General features: G+C 42.1%; 2 protein-coding genes across 5 annotated transcripts in view; one reads left to right on the top strand and one right to left on the bottom strand.

Moving 5' to 3' along the window:
- The window catches only part of LOC120017499 (peroxisome proliferator-activated receptor gamma coactivator-related protein 1-like), a 47,738-nt gene extending 46,674 nt beyond the window's left edge, over window positions 1-1,064 (bottom strand). The window contains exon 1 of the mRNA XM_038960288.1: window positions 963-1,064. Within this exon, the coding sequence (XP_038816216.1) occupies window positions 963-1,043 (81 nt within the window). The 5' untranslated portion in view covers window positions 1,044-1,064. The remainder of the gene's footprint in view (window positions 1-962) is intronic.
- A 10,420-nt stretch (window positions 1,065-11,484) lies between these two features.
- The window catches only part of LOC120017498 (LIM domain-binding protein 1-like), a 44,808-nt gene continuing 31,063 nt past the window's right edge, over window positions 11,485-25,229 (top strand). For all 4 annotated transcript variants that reach the window (XM_038960287.1, XM_038960284.1, XM_038960286.1 and 1 more), the window contains exons 1-2: window positions 11,485-11,594; window positions 17,841-17,942. In XM_038960287.1, coding sequence (XP_038816215.1) covers window positions 17,915-17,942 — 28 coding nt within the window. In that variant the 5' untranslated portion in view covers window positions 11,485-11,594; window positions 17,841-17,914. The remainder of the gene's footprint in view (window positions 11,595-17,840; window positions 17,943-25,229) is intronic.

Here is a 25,229-nt window from a genome sequence, read left to right as displayed (position 1 = left end):
TACAATCTCATATACAACCTCGGGTTAAAAGAGAAGTGTTGCCAATTGCCCAAAGGTGTGCCATTATGGTCTAAAACAAGGTTGCATGTGTAGCCAGGGGTTCACTCATTACAAACCATTTCTCAAGCCAACTTACCTGCAACCATCTAACTGTAAAACAACGTTAACGATAATGCCCATTTTGTACATTACATTGACAATCTATATACTCGCATTCGGGATTATGCAGTTTCATTGAATGGTTTACGTCATACATTTACAACCACGTGGGAACGAATCATTTTGATAACGAATTTAAAGCTAGGCCCAAAATAACATCCGTTAACATGGCGCATATAGATTGCCTTTACACGTTTATCCAATCAACACAGTTGGTTATATGATGTTAAAATTGACAGACATCGACTTGTCACGATTTTATACTGATATCCAGGTAGTTGTCAATGGCCTCATCCTAGCCAAACAAACTGGACAACTCCCTATTAGTCATCCATGTGGTTTTACGTTAACTAAATTCGTACATTCAGTAATGGACATCGGATTACTACACTATATGCTCATTGCATTGTTTGACCGATGTAGTAAACAATGAAATTAAAGTCTAAATTCAACACATTTAAAGCCAACATTAAAACACGTTGTCTACAGCTAACCACACATCCGGGCATTATCCCGGCTAGCAATGCGTTACTTAGCTAGCCGGCTACTTCAGAAGGTTTGTATACTAACTAATGCAGCAGTTAACAAACACCCATGAAAACATTCTACGTATAAATATATCTTAGTTGTAATCTTACCATCTGCTAATAATCATGCCATGATTCGTCTGTGCAGCAGTGATTTTATCCACGTGTCACTTTTTCCAGCGCATTATTCCCAGCACACGAGACATTCACATACAGCAGAAATACACGCATGATACCAAATATGAAACACCTAAGTGTCAAATCATTGTACTTTACCTCGTCCAGTGTATTTGTAGAGAAAAAATCCATGTTGCAGGCAGTTAACATCGCCTCGCCTGCTCCCCACCGCGCCGCCATCTTAGCAACAACTCTTGCTCTTTGCGGGGATTTTTTTTTTATGTGAATCGTGCACTGATGGAACAAGACGGGGCGGGGACACGTGGTATTTGGATTCCCGGCTAAATGATCTATAGGGTCAGAGTTTAACTCCGCCCTCGCCGAAGTCTGGACCAATCTATGGTCTGGACCAAAGACAGTGGCATAAACCACAAAGTTTCCCATACCCAGAGATGCAACATCGGGAGACTTTCGCGAACGCTTGCGTGGCAGACCAGGCCGGGGTTAGGGGTATGATATTATTCCTTAGTTGTTCATATTCTAGAAATCCAAAGGCTAGATTCGAGCCAATGCTTTAAGTATTTTAACATGTCATTACCCCAACCTTGTGACATACTGACACATTTGCTCCTTTGCACCCCAGTATCTCTACTTGCACACTCATCTTCTGCACATCTATCACTCAAGTGTTTAATTGCTATATTGTAATTATTTCACCACTATGGCCTATTTGTTGCCTTATCTCCCTTATCCTACCTCATTTGCACACACTATATATACTTTTTATATTGTATTGTTGACTGTATGTTTGTTTATTCCATGTGTAACTCTGTGTTGTTGAATGTGTCGAACTGCTTTGCTTTATCTTGGCCAGGTCGCAGTTGTAAATGAGAACTTGTTCTCAACTAGCCTACCTGGTTAAATAAAGTTGAAATAAAAAATTTAAAAAATCGTCAAAAACGACATTATATCGAAGGAGTGGCTTTGATTTTTGACAGCCTGCACATGCGCGAAACCACCCCAACGTCGCCATGATATCGCCTAAAAGCGTGATCGGGGATTTCTATAGCAGAAGCAGTTTCTTCATACTGGAACCGTTTTTTATTATACCTCAGTGGTCTGGAGCAGGGATGGCCAACTAAACTGGCGGCCCGCAGATCAATTTCCAAAAACACCCCAGTCAATTTTTTTAAATAAAAAAATACAATAATTTTGAACTCAGTCAGGGTCTCAACCAGTAGTGGAAAAAGTACTAAATGGTCATACTTGAGTAAAAGTGAAGATACCTTAATAGAAATAATGAATGTAAAAGTGAAAGTCACCCAGTAAAATACAAGTTGAGTAAAAGTCGAAAAGTATTTGGTTTTAAATATACTTAAGTATCAAAAGTAAATGTAATTGCTCAAATTTAAGTATCAATGTACAAGTAAAAGTATACGTCATTTCTTATTCCTTATCTTAAGCCAACCAGACTGCACGATTCTCTTGTTTTTATTTATGGATAGCCAGGGGCGCACTCCAACAATCAGACATCAATTACAAAAAAAGCATGTGTGTTTATTGAGTCGGCCAGATCAGAGGCAGTAGGGATGACCATGGATGTTCTCTTGATAAGTGTGTGAATTTGACCATTTTCCTGTGCTGCTAAGCATTGAAAATGTAACGAGTACTTTTGGGTTTCAAGGAAAATGTATGGAGTAAAAAGTACATAATTTTCTTTAGGAATGTAGTGAAGTAAAAGTTGTCAAAAATATGAATAGTAAAGTACATATACTTAAAGTATTTTTACTTACGTACTTTGCACCACTGGTCTCAACTTACTGTTAGAATAGTAGAATACACAAGGTGCACCATGGCAAAATGTGTAGAATTGCAGGATATAACTCTCAAACTTACATTTCTCTCTGGAGTCAAGACTGTGGTCAGTTAAATGTTTGGCCCGTGAGGTGGGGGTTCCCTCAACCAAATCTCGGTTAGGGCCCCCAAAACACTATCCTACTAGTATAATGGATTTAGTTAAGAGAGGTAAGTGCTCCACAAATAGATTACAAAAATCTGTGTGGTTATGGTAACACAGACCCATGAGCCCCTGCGGCCGCTCATGATGAGTTCAGATTTTTTTGTGGCCCCCATGAAAGTTGCCCATCCCCGGTCTGGACAGTGAAGTCGGTAGGGCTCAAACGTTCAAAAGGCGTTCGCATACATACGTTTGCTTTTCATCATTTAGCAGACACTCTTATCCAGAGTGATTTACAGGAGCAACTAGGGTTAAGTGCCTTGCTCAAGGGCACATCAACACATTTTTCATTACTGGGCCAACATTCTTAACACCTACGCTATCCATCGCCTCTTGCGCCTACAGGAAGTGAATGTTTGTGCTCGCATATACTTTTTTTGGGGGGGGCTTTTTTGTTGTTGAAATTTACATTTTTATTGAACAGTAACACAAAAATATAAATATATGGACAAGAGTACATCAACTTAAACGCAGACAGGGTTATTACAAGTCAAAATAACATTTACATTTGTCAAAAAGTTTAAGGTACATACTGCTTTTTAGTTTTTACTGCTTTTTAGTTTTTACTGATCATTTCTATCTTAAACAATTACAATTTAAATAGGGGTTTGTTCTCTTCATCTTTTGAATAAAGAAATCTTCCAGGAAAAATAATCAAATTAACAATGAAAAGGAAATCGGGGTCCGTGTCAGTTGGGTCAAAATAAAACACAAAATCAGTTTTCCAAATAAACATTGAAATTAGTTTCCCTTAAAATAAAGTATTCTAACTCAATCAAAAATCATCTGACATGAGAGCAGTCCCAAAATAAATTGTCAATAGTTTCTGGGTCACAACCACAAAACACACATTTGTCATCAATAGCAATTTTTAGTCTGTACAATAAAGGTCTTTATATGGTACACTCTGTGAATTAGTTTATATTGTAGCAGTATTTATTAGAGAGGGGTAAAGAACGATTTTGTTCGGGCGCCAGGCAGGTATTAACCATGCCGAAAGGAAAAGAGTAGAATAGAGAGAGTACCACTACCAGACCCACACACATCAGCAGAAGAGACTGCCTAGAGTGTAGCCTGTTTACCAGATAGCCAGTGGAGAGAAGAGAGAATACACACCCTATAAAACCCACATCACAGCACAGGGGTAACCCCACCAAGAATACATCATACAGTAATAATAATAATGGCAGAGCAATTTAACAGCAACTTCATACAAGAACCCAGTCATCAACAGAGGATTTGGAATAATCTGTATTATCTTCCAGTGGAGGAGTGCAGAGGGTATGAATGTGGGGGGTGTTCATAGACACAACAAAGGCCTTCAAAAATGTCCAATCTTCTCGGCCACATGTCATTAGTACACCCCACCTAAATACAGTTCAAATAACAATACACAACTTGCAAGCAACCTCCCCTTAACTAAAATGTCCACCCAAATACTTCTGGCAGGGCAATAATAGTCCAACTCTAATGAACTTCAATGGGAAGTGCATTTGAAAAATAGAGTCTGTTGCAGGGTAAAGCACTGGAACGATGGAGGGAAGAGAAAGAGAACAAGAGAGATCTTAGCTGTGGTCTTCAGGCGTGCCGGTGTACTGTCTGACCGTCCGATGGTTTGTATGTTAAAGCTTCGCAACAATGTTGCTACTAATCCATGCGATCCATAACAGGCGCGGTCCCAAACGAAAACAACCACGACCTAGAGCGGTCACACCGATGATTGAGTTAAATACTTTATAATATACACACGCAGAAAACAAACAAAACTTCTGCAGCATAGCACACACAATCAAACTGTCGCGCCACCTAAGACTCCTCCCCAAAGAGCTGAACGAGCTGTCTTTATTTCCTCCTTCCTTACTGCTCATGCGCTCTTAAAGAAGCAGCGCACGGTGAAGGCTCCGTGCAGGATTTCGTCACAATATGATACTTCTTTTAATCTTTTAGATATGCAATATTTTCTAGACAACAACAATCATTTTTCCAGTTCAATTGTCCCAGGGCTGCATTTCAGTATACAGTATTTGAGCAGAAGGAATAGTAACAATTTTGTTTGTGTTTTCCCTATGATTTTTGCCACACACACCAGCATCCACACACAGCCCACCTATTCATTTATATTTGTTAGTAGTTAATACTCTGTTGGATTTAGAAGTGTGGGGTATTTTTATTTGGTTTTAGTGGGTTTTTTCCCAGGTTAGAAAGGATGCTGTACACAAATTAAAGTTTCTACAGTCAGAGTTTTGGTTGCACACATACATTCTCTTGATTAGAAGAACTGTACTGAAAACCACAATGTAAATCTGATACAGAAAATGTTTGAATTGTTTGAAATATCTTTAAATAATGTCTGAGGTACAGGAAAACAAACCCTCACTTAATAAGGCTGACTGACCTTTGACCTCTGTTCTGATTTCCTGGTGAGGCATGATCAACCTCACTAGGAAGACAAGGAGACATAGATTTTTTTATGGGCTATGTAAAAAAAAAAAAAAAAAAAAAAATGGAAAACGTTTATAATTTATAAATAGTCCTGTGTGTGATTCGGACCACGAGACGGACAGAGAGAGAGCTGTTTCTATTCTATTTTACCAGTACCTTATGTGATACAATTATTTCCTTATGGAGTTATCAAGAGATAATTTGATTTGTTATTCTAATTTGTTTATTTATTGTTTATCATTATTATTACTTTAAGTAACCATCCTTTATTTGTCTGCGCGCTGGAGAGGTTCCAATCAACTGAATGCACCATAGTATACGTCAGTCAGAAGCTCTGCCTGGGCAGTCCCAGCAATTGTCTTATATACGGCTATAGCCGACAAGTTATATTTGCATGATTTAGCTGTCATGTGCCTTTTACTAAGGAGTGGTTTCCATCTGGCCACTCTACCAATAAGGTCTGATTAGTGAAGTGCTGCAGAGATGGTTGTCCTTCTGGAAGGTTCTCCCATCTCCACAGAGGAACTTTAGAGCTCTGTCAGAGTGACCATCTCCGCCGATTGCTCAGTTTGGCCAGGCGGCCAGCTCTAGGAAGAGTCTTGGTGGTTCCAAACTTCTTCCATTTAAGAATGCTGGAGGACACTGTGTTCTTGTGGACCTTCAATTCTGCAGATTTTTTTTAAAACCCTTTCCCAGATCTGTGCCTCGACGCAATCCTGTCTCGGAGCTCTACGGGCAATTCCTTTGACCTCATGGCTTGGTTTTTGCTCTGACATGCACTGTTAACTGTGGGACCTTTTATAGACGTGTGTGCCTTTCCAAATCATGTCCAATCATATGAATTTACCAACTGTGGACTCCAATCAAGGTATAGAAACATCTCAAGGCTGATCAATGGAAACAGGATGCACCTGTGCTCATCTTCGAGTCTCATAGCAAAGGGTATGAATACTTTTGTAAATAATGTATTTCTGTTTTTTATTTTTAATACATCTGCAAACATTTCTAAAAAACTGTTTTCACTTTGTCATTATGGGGTATTGTGTGTAGATTGATGAGGAAAAACATTTATTTAATCAATTTTAGAATAAGGCTGTAACCTAACAAAATGTGGAAAAAGTCATGCCTCTCCTTCCCGAATGCGCTGTATATATGTTATTACATTTAGCATGACAGCAGTATGTACCGGTATGTTAGCTAGTTACCTAATGTTAGTTGGATACTAATACTTCAAACTTGCCAGGCAGTATATTAACTATCTGCTATCTAACTAACTAACCAACGTTTATTGACTCGATTATTCACATCATTCTTAGCTAGGTGGTACAGTCGTTGTGCTTTCAATGGACATTGTAAATTCTGGCTGCCTACTCTGATTTCAGAGCACTCTCACGCACCGTTAAATATGGCCTGGGTCAGTAAACGTCGGCAAAAAAAGTGTAATAAAATTGTTGCCAGCAGCACAGTTACAGTCACCAACACTCTGGATAACATGAAAAACAGCCTAACCAGCTGTGCTGGGGCGAGTAAAGTGAGGTGTTCTCAAATTGTTTTTGGAAGTTACTAGCCACCGTTAGCCAGTTAACGCACTCTGGCACTCCAGATTGAATTTACGAACACAACCGAAATTGTAAAATGTTTAGCTAGTCATTTGTTATGCTAACAAGCTAGCAAGAGGTTGCATAGCAACGGCATCAACTTCCGGTAGACAGGTGAAGCTCTAGTACTTTCAAATGAAACGATATTGTTCGTTTACAGTATACTAAAATGAACTAATTGTATATACACTGCTCAAAAAAATAAAGGGAACACTTAAACAACACAATGTAACTCCAAGTCAATCACACTTCTGTGAAATCAAACTGTCCACTTAGGAAGCAACACTGATTGACAATAAATTTCACATGCTGTTGTGCAAATGGAATAGACAAAAGGTGGAAATTATAGGCAATTAGCAAGACACCCCCAAAAAAGGAGTGATTCTGCAGGTGGTGATCACAGACCACTTCTCAGTTCCTATGCTTCCTGGCTGATGTTTTGGTCACTTTTGAATGCTGGCGGTGCTCTCACTCTAGTGGTAGCATGAGACGGAGTCTACAACCCACACAAGTGGCTCAGGTAGTGCAGTTCATCCAGGATGGCACATCAATGCGAGCTGTGGCAAAAAGGTTTGCTGTGTCTGTCAGCGTAGTGTCCAGAGCATGGAGGCGCTACCAGGAGACAGGCCAGTACATCAGGAGACGTGGAGGAGGCCGTAGGAGGGCAACAACCCAGCAGCAGGACCGCTACCTCCGCCTTTGTGCAAGGAGGTGCACTGCCAGCGCCCTGCAAAATGACCTCCAGCAGGCCACAAATGTGCATTGGTTGTTGATCATCTATGGCAAGACCATTTTCAGGTCTTGCCATAGATTTTCAAACAGGATTGTAACGGGTACGCTAGGAGTCAGGAAGCAAGTACAGGGAGTGAATTTAATAAATGAAACATGGAACAAAACAAGAAACACGAGTATGGTACAGACATAAAACACGAACAGAATCAATAAAGCCTGGGGAAAAAAACAAAGGGAGTGACAGATATAGGGGAGGTAATCAGGAAGGTGATGGAATCCAGGTGAGTCTCTTGTAGCTCTCAACCTACTCCACTTCAGCCCCGTCGATGAGAATGGGTGCGTGCTCAGTCCTCCTTTTCCTGTAGTCCACAATCATCTCCTTTGTCTTGATCATGTTGAGGGAGAGGTTGTTATCCTGGCACCACATGGCCAGGTCTCTGACCTCCTCCCTATAGGCTGTTTCATCGTTGTCAGTGATGAGGCCTACCACTGTTGTGTAATCGGCAAACTTGATGGTGTTGGAGTCATGCCTGGCCATGCAGTCATGAGTGAACAGGGATAACAGAAGGGGACTGAGCACACACCTCTGAGGGGCCCCCGTGTTAAGGATCAGCGTGGCGGATGTGTTGTTGCCTACCTTTATCACCTGGGGGCGGCCCTTCAGGAAGTCCAGTATCCAGTTGCAGAGGGAGGTGTTTAGTCCCAGGGTCCTTAGCTTAGTGATAAGCTTTGATGGCACTATGGTGTTGAACGCTGAGCTGTAGTCAATGAATAGTATTCTCACATAGGTGTTCCTTTTGTCCAGGTGGGAAAGGGCAGTGTGGAGTGCAATAGAGATTGCATCATCTGTGGATCTGTTGGGGTGGTATGCAAATTAAGAGTGGATCTAGGGTTTCTGGGATAATGGTGTTGATGTGAGCCATGACCAGCCTTTCAAAGCACTTCATGGCTACAGACTTCTTGAGTGCTACGGGTCGGTAGTCATTTAGGAAGGTTACCTTAGTGTTCTTAGGCACAGGGACTATGGTGGTCTGCTTGAAACATGGTATCAGTCAGGGACAGGTTGAAAATGTCAGTGAAGACACTTGCCAGTTGGCAGGTGTGCGTAATTATGAATAAACTGGCGACAAACAGCGCCAGTGAGGGGGAGCGGGAGTAGACGTGACATGGATTTAAGTCAAAACAGTAAATCGGCCACTCAGGAACATTGACTGTCTTCTTGGTAAGCAACGCCAATGTATATTTGGAATTGTGTTTTAGGTTGTCCTGCTGAAAGGTGAATTAATATCCCAGTGTCTGGTGGAAAGCAGACTGAACCAGATTTCCTTTCTAAGATTTTGCCTGTGCTTAGCTCCATTTCTTTTTTATCCTGAAAAACTTCCCAGTCTTTACTGGTACTCAGTATTTGTTTTATTGGATTTGACCCAAACTTAACACTTTATTTGTTAAGTGGAGCGACACAGGGCAACCCAAGAGCAGACTCAGATGAGGAAACAGGGATGAATGAACCAAAATATTTATTGTTACACAGGGAGATATGGAGTGCAGCTCCGGGGAAGCTCGGATGAGTAGCATAAAAAACAGATGTGGAGACTGAGGTTGGAGTTAGCTGAGTAGAACAGGGTAAACAGGTCCTGAGGGGAATCCAAGGTAGTGGTGGGGAGTAAAATCCAGAGCAAGGTAGTTGGGTGGTGAAATGTGGAACAGGAGCCAGAGCGGTAACTGCAATGAGAGGATAAACAGGGTCAGGCAGGGAAACAGGCACAGCAGAGTAACAGGATCTTGAATAATCATAAATGGCTAGAATCATGAACTGACTGAGCAGAGATTACAATATGGCAGAATGGAAGTGGCAGGACTGAGTATTTGTAGAGGTCTTGATTATGGAACGAGTTGCAGCTGGTAGGGATCTGCTCTGACTCCAGCACACCTGTCTCCAACCACACAATCACACAGAGAGGGAGAGAGAGAGAGTGTACAGGCGGAGTAATTGCAGGTCAAGAAGACACCGGATGAACACCAGAGGGCGTAGCAGGAGCAGATGTGACAGTATTCATGACAAAAAGTTAATTGCTTTGCCCCATTTTTTGCAGTATTACTTTAGTGCCTTCATGCAAACAAGATGCATGTTTTGGGATATTTGTATTCTGAACAGGCTTCCTTCTTTTCACTCTATCAATAAAGTTAATATTGTGGTGGAACTACAATGTTGTTGATCAATCCTCCATTTTATCCTATCACAGCCATTAAACTCTGTAACTGTTTTAAAGTCACCATTGGCCTCATGGTGAAATCCCTGATCGGTTTCCTTCCTCTCTGGCAACTGAGTTTTTTCCGGCAACTGTATCTTTGTAGTGACTGTAATAGTGATTTTACCCAAATCAAAATTGCATTTGACTAAGAACTCCAGACCACCAACCTGTTGGAATATTAAATTAGGGAATATATTCCAAATGCAATCATTATTTCTTTGATAATTTTGGATCTCTTTGATCTTAAAGATTCTGTTAGAGGTTTTAAAATCCAGAGCATTCAACACTCACTCACCTTGGGTGTTACATAGGACCTATTTTCTTAAACAATAAGGTTTATTCTTCATATCAATTTAAATGATTTTGTATCAACCATTTTAGTTACTGACAAAGGAGGTATAAACTAATCTGGACAAACCTTCAGATTTGGATAAAAGTACAATTACGATCTCTTAATAACCAGGAGTTAAATCTCTTTCCAATTTGATCTACAATAGGAGATACATTTAAATTGTCCTTTTCTTTTTGATCTTTGCCAACTTTAATTCCAAGATATGTTATCACGTCCTTTACAGGAATATTACATTTTGAGTTCAAGTCACATCTTTTCAATGCAAATAGTTCACATTTCCTATTATTCAGAAGATACTTGATTGGGCTAAGATACACGAGCAATGGATATTAGACCGGTGTAAATCTTTCTTTGGTCTGATGAGTCCAAATCTGAGATTATTGGTTCCAACCGCCATGTCTTTGTAAGACGCAGAGTAGGTGAACAGATGATCTCCGCTTGTGTGGTTACCACCGTGAAGCATGGAGGAAGAGGTGTGATAGTGCGGGGGTGCTTTGCTGGTGACGCTGTCTGTGCTTTATTTAGAATTCAAGGCACACTTAACCAGCATGGCTACCACAGCATTCTGCAGCGATACGCCATCCCATCCGGTTTGCACTTAGTGGGACTATCTTTTGTTTTTCAACAGGACAATGACCAAACACACCTCCAGGCTGTGTAAGGGCTATTTGACCAAGGAGAGGGCTATATCAGGTGACCTGGCCTCCACAATCACCGGATCTCAACCCTATTGAGATGGCTTGGGATGAGTCAGACCGCAGAGTGAAGGAAAAGCAGCCAACAAGTTCTCAGCATATGTGGGAACTCCTTCAAGACTGTTGGATAAGCATTCCAGGTGAAGCTGGTTGAGAGAATGCCAAGAGTGTGCAAAGCTGTCATCAAGACAAAGGGTGGCTACTTTTAAGAATCAAAAATATAAAATATATTTTCATTTTTTTAAACTTTTTTGGTTACTACATGATTCCATATGTGTTATTTCGGTTTTGATGTCTTCACTGTTATTCTATAATGTAGAAAATAGTAAAAATAAATAAAAACCCTGGAATGAGTAGGTGTGTCCAAACTTTTGACTCGTACTGTATATAAATAAAAATAAAGATTAAATAAAAACTAAGATGTTTGGTGTAGTTTTTCTCAAGTACAAAAAATGTTTCATGAAAACTAGTCATCTCTCGTTGAATGACAACAAACAGTTAATGTTCCCACTCCAGTTTGGAGTAGTACTGTTGACCAATCACTGACGAAGGGGTGTAGACTTCGGCAACTGATACTCGACTTGCCTCAAGAACATTTTTGGTGTGCTGGAGCAGCTGAAAAAAACCCTGCCGAAGACCAAAACGAACAAAAAAAAGTAATAATACTGTATATGCACGAGCTGTTTTGACTGGCAAGCATACGGTAAGCTTTAGGATGGAATTAGTGTAGCCAACTGTGTGATGATCGTCAAAGCTTAGCTTATGCAAAAAAACCTGACATATTTATGAAGTATGTGTAGCTGGAGTAGGCCTACTAGGGAAAGGGGGATACCTTGTCCGATAGTACAATTTGTGTACTTATAATGATGATCACTAATTCTAACTTGTCCCACATTTATTACTGTAGTAAAACAGTAATAAATGTGGTTTTGTAAGAATTATTAATTTACTTACTTCATCAACAGCAGTAGGCATGGTTAAGGTAGGCTAGGCTACTACTAGGCCTATAGCCTAATCTAATTCTTCACTGATCCAAAAAGTTGTACCTGACATGAACTGGAGCTGTGGATATTCTACTCGAACCGAATGATTTTCAAAAAAAAGAGACCCGACCAGATCGGACCTGAGTGACAAATAAAACGTTATTCAGCTAATTTGCCCCACAGTATGTAAGCTATAAAGAGCTGTGGTCAGGTTCGTAGGGGTCCACTCGGGTATATATCAGCTCTACTTACATAGACCTGATCCATGACAATTGACAACTCAACCTGACTTGGACCCGAGGGACAAGTTGAATTTTGGACCCTCATGGTACGCTAACCCGAATACTGGACCCAGGACCAGAACAGGCCCAAAATTCTAACTTGTCCCTCTGCCCCGGGTCTTTTTTCTTTTGCACAACTTTTTGGACCCTTGAAGACCTTAACCTTCTCATCATCGATTGATAAAAATAAATAAAAAACTTGCCATTTTGGAGGTGGCTTGAGGTACGACATGGCATTATTGCCAAAGACCAGCCTCTTTCCAGAGATTACATACCTCACCAAAACATCTTCAGAAGGGCAGATGGAGGGAGGGGGACCCAAAATTAGGTCCCCTTGTAGTGTGGTAGTCTGTCATCATTAGGACATTCACTGCTGCTCTGGAGGACTAGAGGGAATCACACAGGCTGTGTGCATGTCAGGAACAGACTGAGATAGTGTGCTCATTAAAGAGCGAGAGAGAGTAGGTGTGTGTGGGGAGGGGGGGATCTGGGAGAGAACACTGCTGTGCCCCAGCGCGCTCAGCAACCACAGCTTACTGCTGCTCTGTAGTTGCCATGGATACAGTGCCCTCTCTCGTGGGTATGGAGGGATGGGGTGGAGGAGAGGAGAGGAAAGAAGTGACTCTGGCTGCTGCCTCTGCGTCATATTTATACCATCGAAGAGCTAGCTGTCTCCATACCTCCGCGATCCATTACATCTCTCTCTGTTTCTGGCGGTCTATTTTTCTTTGCGGTTGACCTGGTGGATGTTATAGTGAACTGGCTCTGGTGTTTCTACAGCCAAGGACAGAAGACCGGAGGAGACAAAAGGGGGGGGGGGAAGGTAAGCATGGATAGCGTGTGTGTGTACGTGTGCCTGTTTGTGTAGTGAGGTGCCAAGTAGGCAGACCGACAAAGAGGAGAGGTAAGAATGATTTTGTGACCTCACCTGAGATGGACTGGTGCCTGGGAGATGGATGTCATGCCTCTCAGGCTAGACTATGCCAAAGTCCTTATTTTGGGTGTGTAAAATGTAATGTTCATAATGAGTGTTTTGTTTACCTCCAGAGGTCAACATGTTCTTTACATGTTGTGTGATGCCTCTCATTCAGTTGTGTTTGTGCAAATACTTGACTCCTCCTCTGACATGACTGTTGTGCTGTTGCTGCATGCCTTATGACAGAGAAAGACAGAGCGACACCATCTTTGTTTTCGGAAAAGCGTTTTCGGCGGGTGAGTGACAGAGTGTGTGAGTGTGAGCGCCGGTGCGATAAACATTGCCTGTTTGTGCAGTCAGCGGTGAAGTGTATATCTCTAGGCTTAAAGCCTACCTGGTATATAAACAGGAGCCATTTCTCCAAAGCTGCAGTGGAGACAGACACACAGACGTACTGTACATGCAAACACAAACAGACACACTAACACAAACACACATACAGACACACAAACACTCTGTGTGTGTGTGTGTGTGTGTGTGTGTGTGTGTGTGTGTGTGTGTGGTGTGTGTGTGTGTGTGTGTGTGTGTGTGTGTGTGTGTGTGAAAATACTCATATGCCTTTGTTCTCAGTACGCCATTTCAAAAACAGAGTTCTACTGCCAGCTGAGATAATTCTGTTTTGGTCTGGCTGGACAGAGAGAGAAGGGGAGAGAGAGGAAACAGAGTAGAGCGATCTAAGAGAGAGAGATGTGAGGACTGACAGTAAAGGCCTCAGGGAGGGTGGTGATAGTTCCTCAGAAATGTGTCTAACCGCATGTATGACATTCAGCTCTGATGGCTCGGTCATCGACACGGCGCTTGATAGCCTGTAGAGAATGTCGTGTCCCACTTTGACGTTTTTGTAAAATGGTTGTTGTGTTTCCTCAACGTATTGATCCTGACTGACGGATAACAAAGAGCTCTAGCTTGTGGAGAGGAGCCCCACTCCTACTGTGAGTATATGTGTGTGTCACTGCGAGTGTGTGTGTTTGATTTAATTTAATATTCTCTCCTCACCATTCTTGATGTTCCTAAGATATCATGTAGTGGAGCGAGGAAGAGTAGACAAGGGGCTCAGAGGAGTGTGTGTGTCTGTTTGTCTGTGTGTGTGGTGGACTAAGATTATTGGGTTAGAGAGCAGACACGCTTGATGGAGAGAGGGGAGGCTAAAGAGAGGAGAGCGCTAGTGTAACCGATGTGAAATGGCTAACTAGTTAGCGGTGGTGCAAGCTAATAGCGTTTCAATCGGTGACGTCACTCGCTCTGAGACCTTGAAGTAGTTGTTCCCCTTGCTTTTGTGGCGCGATGGGTAACGATGCTTCGAGGGTGGCTGTTGTCGATGTGTGCAGAGGGTCCCTGGTTCGAGCCCAGGTAAGGGCGAGGAGGGACGGAAGCTATACTGTTACACTAGCGTGTGTGTGTGCGTTTTAAATTTTTTATTTCACCTTTATTTAACCAGGTAAGCTAGTTGAGAACAAGTTCTCATTTACAACTGCGACCTTGTGTGTGTTATTATTATTTTTTATATATACAGTTGAAGTCGGAAGTTTACATACACTTAGGTTGGAGTCAATAAAAATTGTTTTTCAACCACTCCACACATTTCTTGTCAACAAACTCTTGTTTTGGCAAGTCGGTTAGGACATCTACTTTGTGCATGACACAAGTAATTTTTTCCAACAATTGTTTACAGACAGATTTTGTAACTAATAACTCACTGTATCACAATTCCAGTGGTTCAGAAGTTTACATACACTAAGTTGACTGTGCCTTTAAACAGCTTGGAAAATTCTGATAGGCTAATTTGAGTCAATTGGAGGTGTACCTGTGGATGTATTTCAAGTTCTACCTTCAAACTCAGTGCCTCTTTGCTTGAAATCATGTGAAAATCTTGAAGAAATCAGCGAAGACCTCAGGGGGAAAAAATGTAGACCTCCACAAATCTGGTTCATCCTTGGGAGCAATTTCCAAATGCCTGAAGGTACTACATTCATCTGTATAAACAATAATACGCAAGTATAAACACCATGGGACCACGCAGCCGTCATACCGCTCAGGAAGGAAGAAGCCACTACTCCAAAACCACCATAAAAAAGCCAGACTATGGTTTGCAACTGCACATGGGGACAAAGAGCATACTTTTTGGAGAAATGTCCTCTGGTCTGATGAAACAAAAATAGAACTGTTTGGCCATAATGACCATCGTTATGTTTGGAGGAAAAAGGGGGAGGCTTGCAAGCCGAAGAACACCATCCCAACCGTGAAGCACAGGGGTGGAAGCATCATGTTGTGAGGGTGCTTTGCTGCAGGAGGGACTGGTGCACTTCACAAAATAGATGGCATCATGAGAAGTACAATTATGTGGATATATTGAAGCAACATCTCAAGACATCAGTCAGGAAGTTAAAGATTGGTCGCAAATGGGTCTTCCAAAGGCACAATGACCCCAAGCATACTTCCAAAGTTGTGGCAAAATGGCTTAAGGACAACAAAGTCAAGGTATTGGAGTGGCCATCACAAAGCCCTGACCTCAATCCCATAGAACATTTGTGGGCTGAAACTGAAAAAGTGTGTGCAAGGAAGGAGGCCTACAAACCTGACTCAGTTACACCAGCTCTGTCAGAGGAATGGGCCATAATTCACCCAACTTATTGTGGGAAGCTTGTGGAAGGCTACCTGTAACATTTGACCCAAGTTAAGCAATTTTAAATGCAATGCTACCAAATACTAATTGAGTGTATGTAAACTTCTGACCCACTGGGAATGTGATGAAAGAAATAAAAAGCTGAAATAAATCATTCTCTACTATTATTCTGACATTTCACATTCTTAAAATAAAGTGGTGATCCTAACTGACCTAAGACAGGGGATTTTTACTAGGATCAAATGTCAGGAATATTGAAAAACTGAGTTCAAATTCAAATTTGGCTAAGGTGTATGTAAACTTCTGACTTCAACTGTATACACTACCGTTCAGAAGTTTGGGGTCACTTAGAAATATCCTTGTTTTTGAAAGAAAAGCACATTTTCTTTATCCATTTAAAGTAACATCAAATTGATCAGAAATACAGTGTAGACATTGTTAATGTTGTAAATGACTATTGTAGCTGGAAACGGCTGATAATAAAATGGAATATCCACATGGGCGTGCAGAGGCCCATTATTAGCAACCATCACTCTTGTGTTCCAATGGAACGTTGTGTTAGCTAATCCAAGTTTATAATTTTAAAAGGCTAATTGACCATTAGAAAACCCTTTTGCAATTATGTTAGCACAGTTGAAAACTGTTGTTTGATTAAAGAAGCAATAAAACTGGTCTTTCTTTAGACTAGTTGAGTATCTGGAGCATCAGCATTTGTGGGTTCGATTACAGGCTCAAAATGGCCAGAAACAAATAACTTTCTTCTGAAACTCATCAGTCTATTCTTGTTCTGAGAAATTAAGGCTATTCCATGCGAGAAATTGCCAACAAGCTGAAGAAACAGACGCCTCTCAAGTCCTCAACTGGCAGCTTCATTAAATAGTACCCTGCAAAACACCAGTCTCAAGCCATATCTCAGACTGGCCAATAAAAAGAAAAGATTAAGATGGGCAATAGACCACAGACACTGGACAGAGGAACTCGCCTCTTCACTGTTGACGTTGAGACTGGTGTTTTGCGGGTACTATTTAATGAAGCTACCAGTCGAGGACTTGTGAGGCGTCTGTTTCTCAAACTAGACACACTCATGTACTTATCCTCTTGCTCAGTTGTGCACCGGGGCCTCCCACTCCTCTTTCTATTCTGGGTAGAGCCCGTTTGCGCTGTTCTGTGAAGGGAGTAGAACACAGCGTCAAGTTTTTTTTTTCTTCTTTCAAGAACAAGGACAGTTCTAAGTTACTCAACTTTTGAACGGTAGCGTGTATGTCTGTTTGCGTTTGTCAGAGGAGGCTGGTGGGAAGAGCTATAGTAGGACGGGCTCATTGTAAAGGCTGGAATGGAATTAATGGAACTGTATCAAACGCATCAAAAATATGGAAACCACATGTTTGCCTCCGGTCCATTTATTCCATTCCAGCCATTACAATGAGCCCGTCCTCTTACAGCTTCTCCCACTTGTGTATGTGTCTGTGTGTCTCATTGGTCTCCAGTGTCGCAGTGCTCCAGGAGGGCTTTGCATTTTTAATCGATGCTGACTGTAGTGATTAACACTGCTGTTCTACACACAGATACAAAACAGAGGGAGGACAAGGGAGAGAGTGAGAGGGAGTGTTTTGAGGTTATTCCTATTTACACGAATGAACATTACAAATGGACGCTCAAATCAATGAACTGCACATTTAAGGCCACCAATTAAATACGAGAGCCGGCACTGGCTGATCAATGTTCGCGAAGCACATAGCCTCTGCACGACATCATACATTTTGAAAAACAACAGGAGATTGCCCCGTCTGTTGCACTGTATAATCACGTTGCTGCGCTGTATAAGCATAGTCACTGATACGTTTGCCACAATAAGCAATTTCAAGAGACCTATGGTTTGTCTCCTCTCTCATATCTTTCTCCGCCCACCAGTGTTGCAATTAGCATATTCATGAACCAACCAGTGCACTCTATTTCCTGCTTCCTGATTCTCAGCGAGAGAAAGTGAGAGAGTTCCGATCCAGTTTTGTTTCATTATATTCCCTGCTGTTCTACACCTTTTTTTCCTCACTCTTCTCCTTGTTTCTTTCTCTTTGCATGTGTCCAGTGTGTCCATGCGTACGGAGGGAGGACTGAAGGCAGCTGTTTCCAGCAGAGCAGAGACCTACAACATGTGAGAAGATGTCTGTTGGAGGCTGCGCTTGCCCGGGTAAGTCCACCCATCTCTATCGCTCTCTCATGTGATCTCTAGTGTCTTTGCTGCTGTAAAGGTTTGATGGTATCCACATATTTGTTTAGAATGTACTGTTCAAAAAAAGTCCAACTGCTTTACAGTGTTTTCCTGACTCAATATTCAGGGTACTTTATACTGTATCTCAAGAAGACTGCACAACAACTTACTAGCTATTGCTAACTCACATATGTGGCTTTCCCCCATGTTGAATGAGGTAAAGATTGTAAACAGAACTTGGGAGCAATGTTTTCTTGCTGGGACAAGTTTAGGCCAGTGGAGCGCTCCTGTGCCCTCAGAACAATCATGTTCCTTATGGAGGGTGGGTGGGGGTGGGGTCGAGGAGGAGGGAGTGAGAGAGGGAGAGAAAGAAAGTGATAAAGAGGACACACACACAGTAACTCAGTGGTCCTGTTTGAAAGCTAGTTTGTTTACATTCCTGTATTGAGAGGGATCCTCCCCCTCAATGTGTGTGTGTGTGTGTGCGCGTGTGTGTGTTTGTGGCTCTGTGTAAGACTGAGTGTGGGCTGTGCTGTGGAACACTGACATGACTACGTCCTAACAGTCCGCGAGAGTCTGATCTGTAAGTACTGCAAGACAGATCTCACTGCTCTATCATGGTGGAGGTAGTCACAGCCTGGTAAAAATAGAATGCCCGTGTGCTAAATTATCCCCCCCCACACACACACACGCATGCAAGCTGCTCTTTCCCCTCTCCTGTCTCTTCCTCTACCACTCTCCTCTCTGTACCTCTCCCACTCACTCCCCGTTGTCTCTCTCGCTTTCTCACTCTCTTTCGCCATCGGTGGGCACCAGCTCATGCAGAAAGTCACATAGTTTGCCTCCTTGATTGAAGGGAAAAGGACTTGAAGCAGAACTAAGATGGCAGGCAGGGGGAGTGAACCGATTCACTCTTTCCCTGATAGATTGGGACTGCCTCTGCTGACTGATACCACTCTCCCATTTTCACTGTCCCCTCCCGTCAGAAAGAATGCAGTAAGACGAGGGATGATGAGAGGAACGGAGGGGGGGATGCAGAGGAGATGGGGGGATGCAGAGGAGATGGGGGGATGCAGAGGAGATGGGGGGATGCAGAGGAGAGGGGGGGGGGTGCAGAGGAGAGAGGGATGCAGAGAGAAGAGAAAGGGATACAGACAGCTTTCGATGTGATGTCACGTGCTGCAAGGAGAGAGGAGAGCAGAGGAAAGTTGGCATGAGCCACTGACTGGAGAGAGGAGAGGAGGAATGAGAAATGGGTTTTCTACATGGTTGAAAATGTAGATTACACGTAAACAAAGTCACTCAGTTGAACACAATCCATCCAGTGTTCAGAGAAAGCTTAGTTGTGAGGAATAGGTGAGAAGAAGACCACTAAAAGATGAACAACATAAAGCTAGTATTGCATAGCTTTATATAATAATTAGCCAGTGAGGTATGTGGTTTAGCACTGAAGGAGAGGCAGCCTATGGTGAGTAATATAAGCAAAGAGACAGCAACTATTTGCTGTTCTTTTAAATTCCATCTCAGTGGATCATGTCTGTGCGAGCAGTGACGGTTACTAGGCATGCCCATAATTGTGCCCGGCCTCAACAACCCCTGCTATCCCATATAGACTCAGTAGAAGGGACAGAGTGTATATATATAGGCTTAATGCTTTCTCTCACTCTTTTTCGTCCCCATTGTCTCCCTCTTTCAGCTTCTAACTACTTGCTTTGTTTGCCATTCTGTTGGCCTCCTTGTTGCTATCACAACCAGTGAGCAGCTATGACAATCCTGACGGGCTTGTGTTTTGATAACTGTTTGTATGTAACTAAGCGGTTATATAACGGTAACTTAGTCTGAGCTTAATGGCTTTTTTCATCACTACCCTTCTTCATTTTTTTACTTTTTCATCATAAGTGGACAAACAAAGGGGACACACTCCAACTATGCTGTTTGTCTGAGAGCTAAAACCTGTAGACATTTAAAAGATAGATTCACGGGGGGTGTGTGTGTGTGTGTGGTGTGTGTGTGTGTGTGGTGTGTATGAGAGAGAAGTGCGCACATATGGTCTTTCTTTGTTGAGAGAAATTGTCTGTGACTTTTTGTACAGTTCACCTCCAATATCAGTATCTTATCAGGGTCAGTTTCATTTGCAAATACAAGTCTGAATCACTCTATTCAGAACACGCATGATGCCTCCCCGGGCGTGGGTGTCAACGTCCGTCCCTTCAGGAAGTGAATTAAAATGTCATTAATGAACTGAAAAATCATCTTTTAATTCAATGATCATTAATTGCTTAATGGAATTTGCCTTGACCCTGCTGCCTGTCAAGTCAACACAGCTATTGGAGGGGACATTTTGTCATCTTGCAGCAGGGTCATGATCAATATGCGCCGATTGGATGGAAGTCGACAAACAAGGACGACCTGAAATATCAACAACAAACACTAATCCCAATCACAAATGCCAATTTTCGAGTCCCATCACAAAACATTTTCCATTGTATGCCATACTAATACACATCCCCCAGATCTGTGTAGATGAAAGCCCGTTGGCCAGTGAAGCACACAGTGGCGTCCATCATCAGCTCTGCCTAACCTTTTACAGGAAACGCTGAGAGAGCAGAGTCTGAGTAGATGGAGTGATGTAAGACAAGACACAAGGCTTCTAGGGTAAAGGTTAGACTTGTGAATGAGACTACAGTGGGCCCGCCTTTCAGCGAGGTCTGTCCGGGTTTGAAACCTGGGACGTCTGAGCTTCACTGTGAATTTTCCATAGGGCATTCAAGGTTGTAAATTCCATCAGCATTCTAGTTGAACACAACTAAGTTATATTGAGCATTCTGATATGATCTAGATGGTTTGATGAAGCAGAGCACAGTAAGGAGATATTCAGGAAGATCACAAGAGGACGCCAAATCATCCGTTTCATGATTTCTAAAATACACTACATTACCAAAGGTATGTGGACACCTGCTCGTCTAACATCTCATTCCAAAATCATGGGCATTAATATGGAGTTGTTCCCCCCTTTGCTGCTAAAATAGCCTCCACTCTTCTGGGAAGGCTTTCCGCTAGATGATGGAACATTGCTGCGGGGACTTGCTTCCATTCATCCACAAGAGCATTAATGAGGTCAGGCACTGATGTTGGGCGATTAGGCTTGGCTCGCAGTTGGCTTTCCAATTTATCCCAATGATGTTTGATGGGATTGAGGTCAGGGCTCTGTGCAGGTCAGTCAAGTTCTTCCACACCACATCTAGACAAACCATTTCTGTATGGACCTTGCTTTGTGCACAGGGCATTGTTATGCTGAAACAGGAAAGGGCCTTCCCCAAACTGTTGCCACAAAGTTGGAAGCACAGAATCGTCTAGAATGTCATTGTATATTGTAGCGTTTAGATTTTACTTCACTGGAACTAAGGGGCCTAGCCCGACCCATGGAAAAACAGCCGCAGACCATTATTCCTCCACCAAACTTTACAGTTGGCACTATGCATTGGGGCAGGTAGCGTTCCCCTGGCATCCGCCAAACCCAGATTTGACCGTCGGACTGCCAGATGGTGAAGTGTGATTCGTCACTCCAGAGAATGCGTTTCCACTGCTCCAGAGTCCGATGGCGGCGAGCTTTACACCACACTAGCCGACGCTTGGCATTGCTCGTGGTGATCTTAGGCTTGTGTGTGGCTGCTCGCCCATGGAAATCCTTTTCATGAAGCTCTGGACGAACAGTTCTTGTGCTGACATTGCTTCCAGAGGCAGTTTTGAACCCAGTAGTAAGTGTTGCAACTAAGGACAGACGATTTTTAAGCGCTAACAGCACTTACAGTTGATCGATGCAGGTCTAGCAGGGCAGAAATATGACAAACTGACTTGCTGGAAAGGTTGCATCCTATGACGGTGCCACGTTGAAAGTCACTGAACTCTTCAGTAAGGCCATTCTACTGCCAATGTTTGTCAATGGAGATTGTACAGCTGGGCGCTCGATTTTGTACACCTGTCAGCAACGGGTGTGGCTGAAATTTGAAGGCGTGTCCACATCATTTTGTATATATAGTGCCGCCTATAGACACTGTTTAGCAACATAACCAACGCGTGCTTAACTATGGAGTAAAACAGACAGGGTTGGCTTAGACTTTTGACAAATTGTAGACTATATTTCTTCTCGAAATGTTTAATTTCAAACGTACATTTGCACAATGAGCACTTGTTGTCTTTCAAATACATGATTACAGTTTTGGTTAGCCATATTAGCATAGACATGGCATCAGTCAAAACAAAAAATGGTGTCAGTAACAAGATGGAACAAGCTGAGACGAGCCACCTACAATTCCCCACACGGCAGCGGCTTGTCATTGTTGCTAGCTATCTGATTCATAACAATGTACGCTACCTGGCCATATCTATGCACGCACATCATTTCCGTGACGTACTCAGTCAACCCGTCTATTGTACTGAACACACAATGGCACAGTGGAGGGCATAGGGATTACTGGCTTTAACAGGCTGTGCTGGCATACCAGCACGTTGTCCTGCTGTTTCCAAGAACTCGCTCACGCACGAGCGCAAGCTCGCACACACACACTCCCACAAAACACACACACGTGCACACTTGCATGCACGCACACGTACAACCATATTGTTTGTGTCTTCCTCTGTCTCTGAGATAATCCCAGCAAAGAACCACAGAAAGGCCAAGCTGTGTGTGTGTGTGTGTTTTGTGTCTACAGTATTCTACATTCTCAGCCTGATGTGACTTTTATTCACCAGTGATGTACAGTTCTCAGAAACTGCATTTTCTTTCACCAATCTACACACAATTCCCTAATGATAACAAAGTGGGGGAAAAAAATGTTTTGCTAATTTATTGAAAATAGAGCTATCCCCATTTAGTCGACTGGTCGATTGTTTTGTTGATGGGCTGTTGGTCGACCGAGATTTCTTTATTCGAGCAAAAAATATATATAATCATGGGGTGCAAGACATCTGTCTGAAAAATTACATTACCGTTCAAAACTTTTGGGTCACTTAGAAATGTCCTTGTTTTTGAAAGAAAAGCACTTTTTTTTGGTCCATTTAAAATATCAACTTGAACTGCCTAGAAGGCCTGCATCCCGGAGTCGCCTCTTCACTGTTGACGTTGAGACTGGTGTTTTGCGGGTACTATTTAATGAAGCTGCCAGTCGAGGACTTGTGAGGCGTCTGTTTCTCAAACTAGACACACAAATGTACTTGTCCTCTTGCTCAGTTGTGCCCCGGGGCCTCCCACTCCTCTTTCTATTCTGGTTACAGCCAGTTTGCGCTGTTCTGTGAAGGGAGTAGTACACAGCGTTGTATGAGATTTTCAGTTTCTTGGCAATTTCTCACATGGAATAGCCTTAATTTCTCAGAACAAGAAGACTGTTGAGTTTCAGAAGAAAGTTATTTGTTTCGAGCCATTTTTAGCCTGTTGTCGAACCCACAAATGCTGATGCTCCAGATACTCAAGTAGTCTAAAGAAGGCCAGTTTTATTGCTTCTTTAAATCAGAACAGTTTTCAGCAGTGCTAACATAATTGAAAAAGGGTTTTCTAACAATCAATTAGCCTTTTAAAATGATGAACTTGGATTAGCTAACACAACGTGCCATTGGAACACAGGACTGATGGTTGCTGATAATGGGCCTCTGTACGCCTATGTAGATATCCATAAAGAATCAGCCATTTCCAGCTACAATAGTCATTTACAATTTACAACACTGTATTTGTGATCAATTTGATGTTATTTTAATGGACCAAAAAAATAGCTTTTCTTTCAAAATCAAGGACATTTCTAAGTGACCCCAAACTTTGGAACGGTAGTGTATATTTATAATAATAATATTAACCCTCCTTTTTCTTGATCTCGTTGTTGTAATAATTTTTTTAATTATTATTATGATCATCATTATAATAATAAGTAATGTCATTATCATTGGTAGGCTTAGTATTGCAGCTTCATATAACCACCATCGAGCTGTAGGCCTAAGAGCGCTTCCTGTTTAGTCTTAGTACCGTAACTTACTTAGGCCTATATTTCAATACTTTTATATAGGCTACTGTATCAATTAATTTGTTAATGTCATCACACAGCATAAGTCATTCATGATTTGAATAGCAATTAAGCATTTTTTTGTGATTTTTTTTTTTTAATAACAAAGCGACCCTTGAATAATTAGCCTAAACAATAAATAAAACGTTCCATGTCGGCAATTGCATGCGACTGTTTTTAGTCTTTTCTGTTTATTTGTGACGTCCTCGTCATCCGTTTTTCTGCCGCATGTTTTAAGGTGTTCGGAGTGTGTTTATAACCAATTTATTAATGTGAATATGATATGCTATAGGTCAGGCCCTATTGGGCATGCGAACCATACATGTGTCACGTTAAAAGAGCAAGGGTTGAGGGAATAGGGAATGTTTTTCATAAACATATTAGGGATTTTGATAACAGAACTTTTCAGTCAGAAATAGCTGTAATTATGTTGCATCTTCAGCAACATGGACAGCGCAAAAAACACTGTTGCTGTTCTGAGAGAGAGAGAGAACGTGTGCTCAGTAAGTCTGAACCTGGCCCGGCACAAGCAAATCAATTGCGTCCCTCTAGTCATTTGTGCGTCTTCATTTTTTCATCAAACAGTGCGCTTAAAGCATCAGACAAGCTCAGTGCATATAGTTGATTTGATTAAACCACATAGGATGTGTCTATATGTGGAAAAATACGTTTTAAAAATTTCGTGTGACTTGTTAAGCAAATCTTTACTCCTGCACTTATTTAGGCTTGCCATAACGAAGGGGTTGAATACTTATTGAAGGCACTGTATCAGATCACACAGTCTATTATTGAGTTTCACAGACAAGAGAGGTGAAGCTGTTTTTCAGCTGGTCCAGTAGAGGGGGATGCTTTTTCACAAATCTCTCTCTCTACCTCTCCACCCCTACCTCCCTCTTCAGAAGGCAACAGTTGTGTGAGGCGTGACTGATCACATGCCTCATATGGAACAAACATCAGGCTGGGAATTAGGCTAGTAGTGGGATTCTCATTCTTGTTTCAATAATTCAAGATGCTCCTTGCATCCCCCCCTCCTTCCATCCCTGCTAACTTTCTTCCTTCCTAGCTTTCTTCCCACCTTTCCTCCCTCCCTGACCAGTCCACTAAAGAGTAGAGATTGGGTGGATTGGGTTAACACAGATTAGTGATCACTGGTCATGAATGAGTGTGTACTAAGACGGAGCCCTGTTTGCCATCTAGTGCCTCCCAGGGCTCTGTT

Source organism: Salvelinus namaycush, chromosome 22, assembly GCF_016432855.1.
Source record: "Salvelinus namaycush isolate Seneca chromosome 22, SaNama_1.0, whole genome shotgun sequence".
Classification (NCBI taxonomy): domain Eukaryota; kingdom Metazoa; phylum Chordata; class Actinopteri; order Salmoniformes; family Salmonidae; genus Salvelinus; species Salvelinus namaycush.
This window is presented reverse-complemented; position numbering and strand designations above follow the sequence as displayed.